This window comes from Dermochelys coriacea, chromosome 3 (genome assembly GCF_009764565.3).
Source record: "Dermochelys coriacea isolate rDerCor1 chromosome 3, rDerCor1.pri.v4, whole genome shotgun sequence".
Classification (NCBI taxonomy): Eukaryota; Metazoa; Chordata; order Testudines; family Dermochelyidae; genus Dermochelys; species Dermochelys coriacea.
The window spans coordinates 37712478-37730242 of record NC_050070.1 but is presented as its reverse complement, the minus strand read 5'-3'; the positions used below and the strand labels follow the sequence as shown (position 1 = coordinate 37730242).

Here is a 17765-nt window from a genome sequence, read left to right as displayed (position 1 = left end):
TTGTTTGAGAGAGCTCCCACTGATGTTGATGGGAGTTCTGTGTTTATCTGCTGGGGGGAAAATGGCCATTTGTAAACAAGAAAAAATTTTGATACTTTAAGTTTATGTAAATTGGAGCATCTAGTACCTAATGGTTCATAAGAACATAAGAATGGCCCTACTGGGTCAGACCAAAGGTGCATCTAGCCCAGTATCCTGTCTTCCAACAGTGGCCGGTGCCAGGTGCCTGAGAGGGAATGAAGAGAACAGGTAATCATCAAGTGATCCATCCCCTGTCACTCATTACCAGTTTCCGGCAAACAGAGGCTAGGGACACTACATTATTCATATTCTTCAGGTATATTAGAAACCGTCCTAAGTGATAGTTAAATGACTGTGTTAGTGTGAAAGAAAATACAAACTCTAATCAACCTAGACTAATCTAAAGAGACTAAATGTAGATCTTGATGTGATCTTTTTGTAGCCATTATTGTTCCAATTTTCTGTGAGTGTTTGTATTCATAACACACCTACCAACTGCTAGCAAAAGGATTATATCTGATGAGAACTGTCTCTAAATAGAGAGAGCCTGAAAACCTTCACCTTCATTTGATTAGCTACAGCATGACATGACAATGAAAACAATTCTGGCTGAACAATAATCAATGCAGGTTGTCTTGTGCTGCGGAGTGCTAAACTAAACTAGAAGCTTGTGATGTTATCAGAGGCATCAGTTCTTGGGCTGCATTCACTGCTTTGATATTTTGATATTTGATATTGTTGATATTTTGGAGGCCCTTTCAGTATTCTCATTATACACCTCTCCAGGCCTGCACCTTTTGTTCTGCAGCATACATGTCTGGCCAAGGAGGGGTTAGTCAGGGCCGTCCCTAGCTATTCTGGGGCCCTACGCGGCCCCCCAGCCAGGGCCAGCTCCAGGCAGCAGCTTTCCATCAGCTTTCCGTGCTTGGGGCGGCATTTAGAATGGGGTGGCAGTCCGTGCCCCACGGCGGCAATTCGGCGGCAGCTCCGCTGCTCTTCCCGCCGCGGCAGCTTTCGGCGGCAGCTTCATCACTGTTGTGGTGGCGGCAATTTGGCAGCGACTGCTCGGGGCAGCAAAATTGGTAGAGCCACCCCTGCCCCCAGCAGGGGTTGGGGGGAGCCAGGCCTTTGTGGGGGTGGGGGGTCTGGCTTGAGGGGTAGGGGAAACTGCCCCCCAGCACTCACCGGTGGCACGGCTGGGGCCGGGTCACGGCACTTCCCACCACTTAATGCAGGCTCAGCCCTGCTGCAGTCCTCAGGGGAGTTGGGGCGGAGCTGGGGCGGAGCAGGGGCAAGGGCCATGGGGAAGAGGCAGGGTAGGGGCTGGAGCAGCACGCAGCTGTGCAGGGCACCAGGAAATTTGGTGCCGTAATTTCCTGGTGTCCTATGCAGCTGCATACTTTGCATATGGGTAGGGATGGCCCTGGTTTAATATCTCCAGAGACCATGTATCTCCAAGTAAAGAGTTGATCAGAAAATAACATGGTCTTTTCCCCTAAGGAGAATATCAACCTTACCCATAGTTCTTCCACCTGGAGACCTAGAGACAGATAACTGGAATCATTAATATAAATATCAAGGGTTTGCATGAGCTAGAGCCAGACTAACTGGTTTCATTGATATAAATATCATGGGTTTGCAAGATACTAAGTGCCTTCATATGTCATTGATTTCAATGCAAAATCGTGCCCTGAGGAGTTGACGTTGACTTTATGTTCCTGTTCTTTTTTAAAATTCCAAATTAAAAGTGTTTACAAAACATGTAAGAAATGAGAACATAAAATGAAAACTTTTAAAATCCAGCATCCATAGAGATGAGAGAAAAATATAGCAACCCATTAGCCATAGCCCTATCTTGAATATCTTAACAGTGATTTTTTTCTGCATAGATACAATTTTTGCTTAGCATATATTTAATGACAAAACTTTAGTTGCTGCTCACCCCATTATTACACATTATAATTATAGCTTGGAGAAAGATTAAAGGCCTTGGGCCTGATTTTTTTTCTCTCTCTTATGGTTGATTTTATACCAGTGTAAATCCACTTACTGATTTCTATGTCCCTACTGTGCCTAGAAAAATGGGACCTCAATCCTGATTAGGACCTCTCAGTGTTAACATAAAGCAAACAATTAATAATAATATATCTGAAAGAGTTCAAGAGGATCATCCCCCTTGTATTTCTCTTTCATCTTACAATTCTTGGATATAGTGCTGAATATTTGAATCACATTGGAGTGGGTTGACAGCTAATAACGGCTGGAACAAGCAAGACTCCTTGTGTCGTATTTACACTTCCTTTTTTAAAAGAACACAGTACAGGAAAGCTGGATTGCAGGATTTTATATGAAAACTGTGAAGTCAAGGAACTATTCTTTTTCATAAAAATTTCCACAGATGTTAGTGCTTTTCATGCATGTGATTCATGAATTCCAGAGGATAAAACTGATGAATAACTGACGTATAGGAAACTATTTAACTTTTAACCAAAAAGTTCTTATAGCATGAGAGCAGCAGTCTCTCGTTGGAGTCTGTTTTTGAAGCTATTTTGTTGAAGTATAGCCACTCTTAGGTCTGTGATCGAGTGACCAGAGAGATTGAAGTGTTCTCCAACTGGTTTTTGAATGTTATAATTCTTGACGTCTGATTTGTGTCCATTCATTCTTTTACGTAGAGACTGTCCAGTTTGGCCAATGTACATGGCAGAGGGGCATTGCTGGCACATGATGGCATATATCACATTGGTAGATGCGCAGGTGAACGAGCCTCTGATAGTGTGGCTGATGTGATTAGGCCCTATGGTGGTATCCCCTGAATAGATATGTGGACAGAGTTGGCAACGGGCTTTGTTGCAAGGATAGGTTCCTGGGTTAGTGGTTCTGTTGTGTGGTGTGTGGTTGCTGGTGAGTATTTGCTTCAGATTGGGGGGCTGTCTGTAAGCAAGGACTGGTCTATCTCCCAAGATCTGAGAGAGCGATGGCTCGTCCTTCAGGATAGGTTGTAGATCCTTGATGATGCGTTGGAGAGGTTTTAGTTGGGGGCTGAAGGTGATGGCTAGTGGCGTTCTGTTGTTTTCTTTGTTGGGCCTGTCCTGTAGTAGGTGACTTCTGGGTACTCTTCTGGCTCTGTCAATCTGTTTCTTCACTTCAGCAGGTGGGTATTGTAGTTGTAGGAATGCATGATAGAGATCTTGTAGGTGTTTGTCTCTGTCTGAGGGGTTACAGACTCCAAGGAGAGACTGCTGAATTGGAATTAATTTGCAAACTGGATACAATTAACTTAGGCTTGAATAGAGACTGGGAATGGATGAGTCATTACACAAAGTAAAACTATTTCCCCATGGTATTTCTCCCCCCCACCCCACCCCCCACTGTTCCTCTGATATTCTTGTTAACTGCTGGAATTAGCCTACCTGCTTGTCACCATGGAAGGTTTTCCTCCTTTCCCCCCCCTGCTGTGGGTGATGGCTTATCTTAAGTGATCACTCTCCTTACAGTGTGTATGATAAACCCATTGTTTCATGTTCTCTGTGTGTGTGTATATAAATCTCTCCTCTGTTTTTTCCACCAAATGCATCCGATGAAGTGAGCTGTAGCTCACGAAAGCTTATGCTCTAATAAATTTGTTAGTCTCTAAGGTGCCACAAGTACTCCTTTTCTTTTTGCGAATACAGACTAACACGGCTGCTACTCTGAAACCTGTCACATTGTGTTCTGTGCAGCTAATCCAGTCAAGTCAACAATTTACTCTAGTCTCTGAGCAGGGAGGTAGTCCCAGGGGTGAACTGTCTTGGCGAAGACTAGCTGCCTGGGATTTTTCTACAGTGGTTTTCTCTGGATTTGTGTTTCATGTGCAAGAGAATTGGCCACTCCACCTACCAGCGTGATTTTCCTACTTCCCCCCACACCTCTCTGACCCAAGGGCTAGGCAGCTGCACATCTGGATTGTGGCCTTATTGATTGATACCACTTATCAGCCATATACTCCTATAATACTATCCTGCTTAAACCTATCCATCGCACATTAACAATTAAACCACAACAATAAATCTCTCTATTAAATGATTACATAAAATAATTGGCTACAGGCTGATTCAGAATGCAGAGAACTCCACTTTATTGCATAGCTTACTTGTAGTGATGCAATAATGCAAGTGCTATTTTTAGGTAGGGCATTGTATGGAGCCCACAGCAATTACTGAAGAGTCTGTATTAGTTCCTACTGAACATGGGGGAAAAAATAACTGTGTATTCCATTTTGTTAAAAAGATTAAACTAAACTAATATAGAAGTTATTTGTTCTCAGTATGGTTTATCTTTCTGCTTTTAAACTGTATAATTGCTGCTAGCCCTTCCCATGGTTAGAGTCACACCTTGCTTCTGAGAGTAATTCATTTCCCTTTAGAATATGTTGTTTATAGCATCTTTACTGAAGTCACAATTCTCTTCTGATTTATAGCCAAAAATAAATGGAACTTTTACATGTCAGAGGCTAATCAGCTGATTAGTCAGCACTAGAGGACTTTATATTTTAGAAGTTGACTCAGAACGGAGAGATCTTTACCATTACCTAAGGATAATATCAGTAACAGCACAGTGTTGTATCATTATCTTTTTTATCTTGTCTCTTTAGTCTGCAAACTCTTTGGGACAGGGACTGCCTATGTTTGCACAGTGCCAGGCATAATAAGGTCTTGGAGGCTATATTAAAATAAATAATAACCGAATACACAATCAAAGTAGGAATTCTAATAGAATCAGTTGAGAAAAAAGACCAGCAATAAATAAGTCAGGTCTGAGGCTACCTAGCTTCATTTCATGCAGTGCAGAATGTGTGATTATATACTTTATGGAGTATATGTGCATAATTTGCAAGCAACCTGTGGCCTTCAGAGGCCATGTTACAGCCTGGCATTATTGAAATAAAAAAGCAGAGAGGTAGAATTATTTGTAGAGGCAGAATATAAGGTCCTAGTGGTTCACATCTTTCCCACAAAACTGACTTCCCCAATCTACATCTCATACTAGGAGGAGACCAAGGTAGAACATGGGACACACCTTCTAACAGAGGTAGAGAAGGTTGATCATTCCTTATACAATGAAAAAGTCCCTCCAAGAGATGCCGTAACATGTAAAACATAGGCTGTGGTGAAAGGGGATTCGATCATTAGAAATATTCATGGATTGATATGTGATGACCAGGTGACTTGCCAATTGCTTTTGAAGGTGGTGAATCTCTTGAGATATCTAGACAAATTTCTAAGGATGGAGTCTGTGAACTTGGTACATAGTGATACCAAAGAAGTAGGAGGATGTAAAGGAGAGGTGCTGGAAGCTCAATTTAGATGATTATATAGTGCCTCTGTGGTAGCTTTCTCTGAAATTATTCTGGTTCTACATACAGGACCATTGGGGTCTCAGTGCATGGATGAGAAGATGGTGTAAAGAGACAGGGAGGTTCAGTCCAATATCTTAATAAATTACTCAACAGGTAAGTAAAAAAAGGCATTTTTAGTTGTTTGCTGGCATATTAAGAGATTAAGAGATCTAATTAAGAGATTATTCAGAACAAAAAGACTTATTTGTGTATGGTCAGTCTTACAGCACGGAGATATTACTATTTGTTGACTACTACCATATGGAAGAATTCAGAAAGCAGAAATATTTTCCTAAGCACAAACTATCTTTTTAAGACATGCCTGACCATTGTGGGGAGTCTACTAACAAAGGTATCAAGTCTAATTATGTTTTCTGTGATGTGGCTACCTGACCACTAGGTAATGGGTTGAAACCAACTCATTTCCCTCTGGGTGTCAAGCAACAGTCAGATGATAATATCTTTCTGACATATTTTAATCTAGGACACATTTTAACTGTTAACATCTCTAAAAGGCTCTAAATTCCACCGGTGATGGAGGACTGAATAACACAGGCTTCCTATCTGCAACTGCTGACATATATGAACAGAATGTCATGCTATACCAGGCATTATACATACTATCAGCAGTTTTCAGCTGTGCTATTCTGCTCATCATGAAAAGGTATATATTTGTCTCCAGCTTAGTCCAGAAGTAAAATTGAAGGTTTGAGGAAGAATGAGAATATATTTGGCCATCAACAGAGAATGTAATAGCCTACACTGTGCACATAATCTAGTGGGTTGATCAATAAGACACTAAGATAAATTATAATATTTCTTAGCACACGAGTTGGCCAAACTACATTTGTTGATGGAGCAAAACAAAATCCACCAGCTGAAAGTGTGGAAGCGCAGCAGTGTTTTATAGATATTACAATTAATGTTATTATTAACTGCTAGCAGGCAACAGAGATACAAGGGATCAGGTTCTCAGATGCAGTACAGCCACTTTGCACTGACAGAATCTAGCCATAGAGCTAGTGTAATTGGTTCTACCAAGTTTCACTCCAGAGCAGAGAGCTACTATACAGGCTCCTACACTAAATCCCACCTTCACTGCCACCATTGGAGGTCTGGCCAAAGGAAAAAGGATATGACCAGGTCTTCCTATGCCCTTGGAATCATTGGGTGCCATTTCCACTCCCTGCAGCCATTGGCAGCTGACATAACATAGAAAATAATTCATGCTGCTCTAATTTACACAAGTGCTAGACCAATGCAAAACTAGCTCAGGATCACGGGAGTGTGTAGGGCAGTTTTACCCACCATTGCACCTCACTCCTACCCTCTAACATGGACTTCATGTTCCATGTGCATAGCGAAGGATTTATTTGCCTAGTGCATTTGATTTACTTAATATTGATAAAATTATTGAATTACCAGTGTGCTTTAATAAATAACATTTAACAAAAGCTACTTATGCTGCCATTAGTAACCACCCCTCCCCTTGCTGAGGGTTATAGAGGTTTAGTATATGTGGATATGGAAATCTGACCAGATTAATAAAAAAAATTAAAGAATTTTTTTTCTGTGGGATTGTGGTTTCCCTAGCTCTTCAAGCAAGTGGTTATTTTAATGTGCCTTAGGCAGGGCTGATTAGATGACATTTCATATTTATTATAGTAAAAGCAAATACTTTTATAACATTAGAATTTCAAAGTTGGGCACAAATATTAACAGAATCTTACAGCAATCCTGTGAGGCAGAGCATGTAAACATTAGGTCCCTTTTATAGAGAAGAGAAATTGAGACACAACAAGATTTTGTGTTGCTCAAAGTCACATGCAAGTGGGTGACACCTTTGACTAAAGCTTCTGGATTCCCTGCTCTTGCTACCAGACTATGTGGTATGGCTACAGGCAGGGAGAACAGGAGAATGTAATGTTGGGGGCGAGGAGGGGAATGTGATCGTTATGAAAAAAAAAAAAAAAGGCAGGTGGATTTCATCCTGAAAGCCTGTAACTCCATGGCATAGTTCACTGTTTTGGTTAATGTTAGCAATGAAACAAGGGAAGAATCTGAATTTTACCAAAATCGGTCATCAGTTTTGTTTTTGAAAACTCTGCATTATTATTTTTTTCTTTACAAATGTCCAGTGCTCTCTTCTGACAGCTGCAAACTAAAATAATCACCCACTCCCTATTTCTCAAATAAACATGGTTATTTACAGCAATCTGATCCTGTTTGGGATTCAGCTGGAGCTGGTAGAGGTTATATCATATGGGTCCCTCTCTGCGGCCTGATTTGGTCAGGACAGCCCTCAGGATTGGGGGGGATGAAGGTCTGTGGTCCCAGGAGATGGTGGGAGTGACAGGCATGATGGTGAAGCTTGCTACAGTAACCAATTTTTGTTACCTGTGGGGCTTTTAGCAGGGAATGGAGCTGCAGGGCTAAAGCCCTGACTCCTGAGGCCCCTCACAAAGCTGAAACAGGGAGCAGAGTTGCAGAGCTGAAGCCCTGAGCCCCAGCGCTCCCTCCCAGATCTAAAGCCCTGAGTCCCCCTCCCAGAGCCCTGGTACGCCGAGGGTCAGAAGCCCTTCCTCCACCCCACCTGAAGCCCTGACACTACCCACCTTGAGGCTGCAGCTCCAGTCTCTCTGCCTCCAGAACAACTTGTTCAGAGTTTCTGAACATTTCAGAGTTACGAATAACCTTCATTTCCGAGGTATCTATAAGTCTGAGGTTCTACTGTATATTCTTGAGTATACTATCAACTTTTCTAACCATCCATATTGACAAAGAAATGTCAATTCTTGAGCAGGGTGGAGAAGACCTGAACCATCTTGTTATGACTCAAAATTCTTGCCAGTTTCAGTTGAAGTGTATGATGATTCATAGTGTCATAAGTAGCAGATAGATCAACACAAATAGCCACTCTCATTTTGCAAGTTTCAAAGCCAACTTTGACGTATTGAGATAGGTTTGCAACTTGACCACAGCATGAAAGTCCTGGGTGGAAACTGGTTTAGTTATCAAACAGCTGGCTTTCCATTGTTGGTGCTATTCTACTCATTATAATCCGCTTGTATAGCTTGTAGGTTGAGCAGGGTAAGAGTATTGGTCAGTAACTCTTTGAAGAATTAGCCTCTGTACATGGTTGAGTGGTGCAACCATGTTAGCCTGTTTCCACAACCTGGGCATCTGCATTGTCTCCATGCAAGAATTCAAAAAATCAAGTAGACTCTTCTTTGCTGTCATCTCAAAGTACAGTAATAGTTCATTATATCCATTGAGTCTGGCTGTCTTTCCACATTTAAGTATCTTCATGGCTATTGTCAACTCCTTAATGTTGAGGGGCTCATTGCGGACTTCATTGTCTCTGAGAAGTGACTGAAGTTGCTGCTTAATCCGTTTCATTTTGTGTTTTGCTTCATGGACTGTTTTACCAATTAGAATAAATTGGTGTGCTACTTGGTTGGGAGAGACTGTGCTGATATGCATTGATGGTTGTCCTTCAGTGTTCAGCTTGCAAATGATGGCCCATATTCTTTACTATTATAGCACAAATTTGTTGTTTCAAATCAGCTCCCTCCAGTAGTTGCACTGCTCCTTTTGGATCTCTCTTATAAGCATTATCCCGAGCACAATTTCAGTTTCTTCACTGAAGGGATCCAAGTCAAACAATTTGACATATTTTTAATATTGTTCACTTGTTTGTCCTGAAAGTCCAGGCATATATAACATCCAGCATCTCCTAGGATTTGCTGTTGGGCAGTCTTCTACACCATGGAGGAAAAACTCTCCATAGAGCATGTGTGTCAGAGTAATATGACAGATGGATCCATCCAATTCAGCTGTAAAGCCTTCCCAGTCAGCCTTTCTGAAGTTGAATCTCAGCAGGTACTTTGTTTTCTTGGGTTGTACTGCAGCCTCTGTTTTCACTTGCATTGGTCAATGTTATGATTTTTAAGATTTTTGCCATGACCTCCTTTCTGAACTTTCAGAGATGACAAAGACGAAGTCAGGATTGTTCCTCTTGTTCCATTGTGCACTTTGGAAAGTATATTTATCCTGGAAATCATAGAGCAAACTCAAGTTGTTTTTTGCTGCTTGCTTTTCAACTTTTTCACCATTATTGTCATTGTTGGAGTATCCCCAGATGGTGTTGACTTTTGAAGTTGCCTATACTCCAAGATATGTGGAGGGGAGGTGGTGGTGTTTCCTGGCAGGGGAGAGTCAGTTGGCCATGCTAACTCTTCGGGTAGTTTTTAAAGAGAAATCACTGCTATTTGTTTGAGTTCAAGAAGTTCCATTGTATCATGGTGTTTCACAATAATGTGTTTCACCAGTCTTTTGTTGCATACACATATTGTGCTACTGTAGGCGTTGCTTTTGACATTCACAGCAATATGCATGCCAGGTATGTTTGGTGTGGTTGTCTCTCTCTCTGTCTCTCTTGCAGGCACTTTTATGCCAAACAGAATGCCAGACTTCTCTGCAGATATTGAAATGGCAATTTTAGGTGCAGTCTTGGGCTGAGGCCCCAAAAGGGGATTTATGTCAATGTTTGTCTATGTCTCCTATTGCGGTCTCAGTCCATATTGTCAGAATTGGTTTCTCCCATGGTTAGTTGCAATACTAGATTAACAGAGTATGACATGAACATATCTGACAAAGAAGAGAAGATGTTGTGCTTACCTCGCACCGCCACAACTCCCTGACTGACTTTCTGCAGACATGAACACTTTGTGAGGGTCTGCACTGCCTTCCAAAGAATCTGATTGAATTTGTCTCTTTAATTCTGAGACACACAAGTCATGTCAAAGTCCATATAAATGAAAGGAACATTGCAGAATTTCACATATTTTTCTGCTATATAATGACTAAGGGACTAAATTATATCAGTTGGTTTAAAATATTGAAACTTTCTTAATTAGTTACAATATTTTTAGAATAATGTAATTAATTGTTTTTAACTTTAAAGACACCCTAATAAGATGTTTCTCCAAATTAATGAGTCAAAATTGCAGACATTCCATTTTTGGAGAGCAGCAGGATCTCGACTTACTCTTTCTAGTTTAGAAATGTATTTTTCAAATTTAAAAGCATTGGATGTTGGTTTGAAGGCTTCATTAACATGAAGATTAGCATAAATAGTACAAAGTGATTAGTTGATATGAATGGCCTCGAAAGAGTACATCAATTCATTTCAAATCCTAATGTGTGTATTAATGGAGTTCAGGAAGCCACATTCATCATCCTGTGACTGATATATATAAAAAAAGTAAATACTGACTCGTTTAAACATATACAAGGCTTTACCAACTGTTTCCTCAACCTTTATATGAGCATTTTTCATCACAGACTGCTTTATGTACGTGACAAAGTTCCTCCTCTGCCTTGGTGGGTCCTGCACTTCTTGACGGATTTGCTCACCTCAGAGGTTCATGGCAGCCCTCAGTTTGGCCACTTTTACTAGTAGCTCAAACCTGCCATTCACTCAGCTAACCTCATCACTGGCCAGCATGGGGGGAAAAGAAGGAGAACAATCCCTGCAGTCTCTGCTGATCTACCTAGTGGGTCAAGGGACATGCCAGGGACCTTTGCCTCTGGTGGAACCCACAGTTCAGGTCAATTCCACTTATATTCAAAAGGTGAAGGGGGGGAAGGAGAGAGGGGGAACCCAGGCCCACCCTCTACTCCGGGTTACAGCCCAGGGCCCTGTGGATCACAGGTGTATACTGTGTTTCTTGTAACAGCTGTGTGAAAACTACAACTCCCTGGGCTCCTTCCCCGTGGCCTACTCCCAACACCTTCTTTATCCTCACCACAGGACCTTCCTCCTGATGCCAGATAGTGTTTGTACTCCTCAGACCTCCAGCAGCACTCCCTCTCACTCTCAGCTCCTTGCGTGCCCCTCACTGACTGAAGTGAGGTCCTTTTTAAACGGGGTGCCCTGATTAGCCTGTCTGTCTTAATTGATTCTAGCAGCTTCTTAATTGGCTCCAGGTGTCCTAATTAGCCTGCCTGCCTTAATTGGTTCCAGCAAGTTCCTGGTTGTTCTGGAACCGCCTCGTTACCTTACCCAGGGGAAAGGGACCTGCTTAATCTGGGGCTAATATATCTGCCTTCTATCACTCTCCTGTAGTCATCTGGCCTGACCCTGTCACAGTACACACTGTTTATGACTGCCCGGTTGCAAAGCTAAAATAGACTGTTGTAACAATGTGAATCAGAGGCTTGAGTAATGGCCTATAAAATGAATCCTGTGCATATTTTCAGCTGTCATCCAATTTATCAATGATATTCTTCAAAACAGAACTTGCTAAAATCCCAAATCTTGCTAAGATTAATCATTAATCAAATTATACATACAGTACATTAGGAGGAAAGATGGTCTAGTAAATAGGACACTGAAAGGGGGCCTAGGAGACCTGGATTCAAGTCCCTGATCAATCACAGAGTCCTGGGTGACCTCAGGTAAGTCACTTACTCTATCCTGTGCCTCAGTTTCTGTAAGATGAAGCGTAATACTTACGTACTTCACAGGGATGTTGTGAGGGTAAAATGCATTAATGACTGTGGTGCACATAGATAAGTGCTGAAGGCTACGTAAGAATCGAGTGTGTAAGACAGGGTTTTTTAAAACTAAAAGCCAAGATATCATTTATTGTAGGTTTCCATGGGTTTCCCACCTCTTCAAACAAAGTAACTGATCTAACACTATAAGGCACAATACTAATTTTTCAATGTAAAGTGTTACTTGAGATTGCTCACTTTTCTTTCTGCTCAGACTCTTACTGTGTGGGAAGGATGGATTAATACTGACTTTCCATTTACCGAAGATCTGAGCTGCCCTACTTTTTTTTTTCTTTTGTGACCTGAATGGCAAGTACTTCTTTGCCAGTACTGGATTTAGCTTTCAAAACAATTCTGTACGGACATGGCAGAATGCGTCAGGCACCGAATTGTACAAATTGTACTGTTGGAAAGAGAAAAAATCTTGGTTTTCATAGATTTGCGAAAAGGTCAAAATAGGGGTTTTAAGAATTATTAAATCAGTGTTAATTAAAAAAGAAGAGGTCATCCAGTAACTAAGGAATTTGAAAAATACTAAAAAATAATGTGAAAACTTACCATGAACAAAGATGCCTTACAAATTCAACCTAAATGATCTTATGCATTTCCAGAATATGCTTTCTCCACCTTCCTTTTTACTCATTTCAGCCAAAGATTCGAATTCAGTTATTTATACCATCTGAAGTTTCTAAAATATGTGCAGATATGTAATAGGTTGCACATAAAACAATCAGTTATCTGAACTATTCAGGAATGTAGTATAATACAGTTCATGACTGGCAAAGCTACAACTCAGTCTTCGCTTTTAATGAACAATTTTTATAGAAGTTGGGGTAGAAGAATGATGTTGTGGCCTCAGCTCTGCATTGGAATTCAGGATAGCTAGGTTCAGTCCTCAGCCTTTCCACAGACTTTGTGTGTCCTCGAACAAGTCATTTAGCCTGCCAGTGAATAAGTTCTCCATCTTCTGCTTGTCGGTTCTCTCTGTTTTTATTTATATTTGGTGCCTTTATGGGCTACCACATCAGAGAGCATGGTCCTGTGGTGTTAGACACTGTGCAAACGGGTGAAACAAAGACAGTCCCAAAGAGATACAATAGGTGAACACAAAGGTAAATGGAGGCTGGGGAAGATGCGTGTGAGTTAACAGCTATCAAGGGTACGTTTGCATATTTCTGTTGAGGATGGGGAGCAAAAGGAGAGGTGTTGCGGTTGTTATTACAGGTGGCATCCCCTTTACTGTATGTTGGGGGGGCAGGGAAGACCAATATTGCAAACCATCCATCTTCAGAAATAAAGAGTTGTACCCCCAAATCATGAGACTGGCTTTGCAATTGTGAGATTTAGAATGAATGAATGAATAGTTCTTTTACTTTTCCATCTGGTTTTTGAGTTTCCAGGGTGCATGCAGGCCATGTTTTCAGCTTTTTTTCCCCACACCCAGTAGGGCTTTTTGCTAAATGAAAACTGAGGTTCTCATGTAAGCACTTGGCTTCGGGAGCTGGGGCTTTAAATAAAACATCAGATATTGCTGAACACATGGTACAATTGCAATTATATCAACACTGAAAGAAATACCTTGGGAAAATCATCTACATGAGCATTAGGGCCAAGAGCGAAATTCACTGAGCAGAGAACAGGCTAAGTGGGGAGCAGGAGCTCAGTGAGCCCAAAGAAGGAGCATGCGGGGTGCTGTTGAAGCAGGAAGTGCAGATGAAAGTGAGTGGGAACGGAGATCTTTTCCAGGAAACTGTTGGGATTCCCTTTGAGACTTTTTTCCACTCTAATTCCCAAGAAATTAATTTGACTCCAGCCTTCGGCACTCGCATATTGTTAGGTGGCATACAGCAGTGTTACGCTGATGATTTATTTACTTCCCTAATTCTATCTTCCAAAAAATGAGGCCTCCCTCCATGTGTTAATTACTCATGTCAGGCCAGGCCTCAGCTACACTCCACAATAGACTGAACTTGTTTTCAATATCTGAGTTAGAAAACAACTGTATGCAAAGAGGTCTTATAGTATAAACCTTTTGATTATTTTAACTCAGTATATAATTAAAAGACAATTCTTGTATCCTGTTAACGTGGTTGAAGTGTTCTGGGTGGCCAAGGAAAATGAACTCCTGCTACAAGTCTATATCACTCAGGAAACAGAAATGTAAATCTTGCACTACATTTAATTTTTTCATCCTTAATGTACCACTTACTTGTCACAACAGGTGTTTGATATGAAATTGTTTTCAGAGAGCACTGGGGGTTTTCTGTCTTTACGTAAATACAAATTGTCCTTCAACTTTTAATATTTCTCAGTTTCTTCAGTAACTGTGGGTATACTTAGTTTTATCATTTGATGGGGTGGCTTGACCACAAGATATTCTTCATTCCAATGATAAACATAATTGTTGTATTTCTGTCAAAACAACAGAGATGGAGGTTTTGTTGTGGACTATTTTACTTCCTGTGGCTGGTTCTCTTTTGATAAAAAGTAGCTGTGATTTGTCACACTGACAGGTACACCTACTGCGAAATGCTGGCAATGAAGTTACCATCACTGTACAGTACCTCAGGGAAGCTCCATCATTTCTAAAGCTCCCATTAGGTAAGAAGAAATTAATGGGTAGAGGTAATTTTTTTCCCTTTGCAATATTTCTCATAATGAGCAGACACTGACAGAAATAGTAATCTTATTTTCAGATGTTTTACTGCAAGAAAGTTTATTCTTTAATGCAGTTTATTATTTAAGGTTCAATGTGTAAGAAAATAGGCCCAGATATTTAAATATAAATAGGCTTTGCTGGGCTCTGTGCTGCAATACCTAAGTCAGTGGTCTCCAACCTTTTTATGCTAAAGATCACTTTTTGAATTTAAGATCAACCCAGGATCTACCCTGCCCCTTCCCCGAGGCAAAGCTCCCTCACTCCATTCCCCCTCCCTCTGTTGCTCGCTCTCCCCCACCCTCACTCACTTTCACCAGATTGGGGTAGAGAGTTGGGGTGTGGAGGGGGTGCAGGCTCTGGGCTGTGGCTGAGGAGTTCAGCATGTGGGAGGGGGCTCCAGGCTGAGCCTGGGGCAGAAGGTTGGGGTACAGGAGTGAGGGGTGCAAGCACTGGGAGGGAATTTGGGTGCAGGCATAATATGGTCACACGGCACCTAGTCTCATAGAATCCACTGGACACTTCATGAGTTTTACTTTTTATTAGTGTCATTTGTGGTTTATAGATCCAAAATCCTTCAGGGATTGTCACAAATCAGTGTAACATTCTCAACTCCTGGGTGTGGATTGGCTGACCCTGGGGTAGGGGGTTGGGGTGCAGGAGTGAGGGGTGCAATCTCTGGGAGGGAGATTGGGTGCAGATGGTGGCTCCAGGCTGGGGCAAGGATTGAGGTGCAGGAGGGGGTGAGGGGTGTGGGCTCCGGGGAGAGTTTTGTGCAGGAGGAGGCTCTGAACAGGGGCAGAGTGTTGGGGTGTGGGAGGGGGGAGGGCTCTGGGCTCTGGGAGAGAGTTTGGGTGCAGGAGGGGGCTGTGAACTGGGGCAGAGGGTTGGGGTGGAGGAGGGGGTGTGAGATGCAGCCTCCGGCTGGGAGGTGCTTACCACAGGTGGCTCCTGGTCGGCAGCGCAGCAGGGCTCAGGCAGGCTGCCTGCATGCCCTGGCCCCACGCCGCTCCTGGAAGTGGCTGGCTGCTGGCACATCTCTGTGGCCCCTGAGCGAGAGGGGGGCAGTTGGTCTCCATGTGCTTCCCACTCCCACAAGTGCTGCCTGCTCAGGGAACCGGCCAATTGGAACTAGCCAATGGAAGCTGCAGGGACGGTGCTGTGGACTGGGACAGTGCGTGGAGCCCTTCAGCAAACTTCCACTGCATTTTAGAGTAATTTTAAATACCTGTTTTTAACAGATTTAAAGGCCTGAAAAAAACTACTAAAAACCCAAACATACCCAGTAGTGTTCAAAATTTGGTATGGGTTTATTCGGTAACCTTCCCATCTAATGTTGTTTTAGCATGTCTGGCTATATAACAAACATTTATGAGAGATACAGAGACAGGTGTTCTGGCTGCTTGGAAAAATTAAATAAAGTTGAATCATTTCTTTCTTCTCTAGCTAAAATATGTGCATAAATTGTTATGGAGAAGATGAGCCTTATTGTACAGTTCTATGAATGTATTTCCATTTTTACTAAGCCCAACAAATGTGCATGGAATAAAAGCATAAAAAAGCATATGGACATGAATGATTGTCATCCTCTGTTATGTGTTATTAAGTTAGAATCTTGATCGGCCTATTAATGAGAAATGATTTAAGAGGAATTTCAAGTGATTGCTGCAGACAGAATAATGAATTTTGGTGATAATGAATGTGGAGCTGTGAGTTTGAGTTTTACATGCATTTCTCAATATACTCAGATTGCCATAGAAAACTAAATGTAAAACATATATTATTTCAATGTGAAGGTTGCACAATTAAGCACGCAAAGAAACAAAAAATGTAAGAATTAAATCTAAAAGCAAAACCTAAACCCTGTCCTCTTTGGCATTTGCATTGCAATAGTCTTTAATTATGTAATTGCATAGTATTTCTAATATAATATATATGTTATCTGTCACCTAAATAGACATACATATCTCAGATAAGCTGCCATCACACAATATATTTACAGACAACCTCCGAATGCATACATGCCTGAGGAAAAATTAGCTCAAAACTTGGCTTTTGAGCACATAACCATGCAATATTAACATTGCAATTATGTGTTTTCTTGCATTTAATTTCTCAATCAAAATAATGAATATCTCCAATTGTCTAAAATAACAGGCATTCAGCAACAAAAAAAATCAGATCCATTAATAAAGTTTACATGTCCACTTAATAGACACCATTCAAACCAAGAGCTAAGATGTATTTACAAACCAGTGTATGCATATGCCCTTAACATGTGACTAGGGAATTTAGCTATTAATTTTAATGGGAGATGTGTGGCTAAAATCTCTATTCAGTTTTCAAAAACTCAACCTTACTGTAAAAAGCTTAATCAGACAAACACTTAAACATGTGAGTAATCCCATTAAGCAGTCTATACATAAAGATATCTAACTGCCTTCATCTCTCTCATCCTGTAAAGTACAGCCTATGATCAGATGCATGCTGTTGCTTGTCATGCTAAAAGGCAGTCACATTTGTTTTTGTATAATGTTGTTCGTATTTCACCAATTCTCACATTGTAATCCTTCCTCAGTTGAAATAATAATGGATTGTTTAATAGTTTAACATAGTTAAGCAATTATCTATCACCTTCTGATTTTCAGGTTCCCCTGGACCATCCAGTGATCATAGCAGTGGAGCTTCCTCACCTCTCTTTGACAGTGGTTTACATTTGAATGGAAACTCAACTAACACAGTAAGCAAATTGATTCCAGTTGGTCTGATCATAATCTGTGTTACCACTACCTTCACAAACCTAATTTCAAACGGTGAATCAAAATGAATCTCTGTCATTTTCTTCTAAATAATTTAGTTGTCTAGGATATTATCATACGGCCATTGGCTAACTTCTAATAGTTGGAAACAATACTTTTTCAAGTGAACTTTCACATGCTTTATTGAATTTCATAGAAATACAGAAGCCAAAATATTCCTGCCATGCCAGAAGGCATTTCAAGATTTAATTAGTGAGAAACCAATTTACATCTAGGAATGAGAAAATGAAAAAGAAAAAAGGAAGGCAGGTGGGGGGTAGGGGGAGGAGGGGAATAAGAACCTTGTATTAACAATATGTCTAAGTTGAACCAAAATGAATGCCAGCTATTG

The 17765-nt window shown here is 41.2% G+C and overlaps 1 protein-coding gene across 1 annotated transcript in view; it reads left to right on the top strand.

Annotated features, from left to right (window-relative positions):
• Nucleotides 1-17765, top strand: part of SNTG2 (syntrophin gamma 2) — a 254057-nt gene that overhangs the window by 71350 nt on the left and 164942 nt on the right. The window contains exons 7-8 of the mRNA XM_043510185.1: nucleotides 14473-14560; nucleotides 17264-17355. Of these exons, the coding sequence (XP_043366120.1) occupies nucleotides 14473-14560; nucleotides 17264-17355 (180 nt within the window). The remainder of the gene's footprint in view (nucleotides 1-14472; nucleotides 14561-17263; nucleotides 17356-17765) is intronic.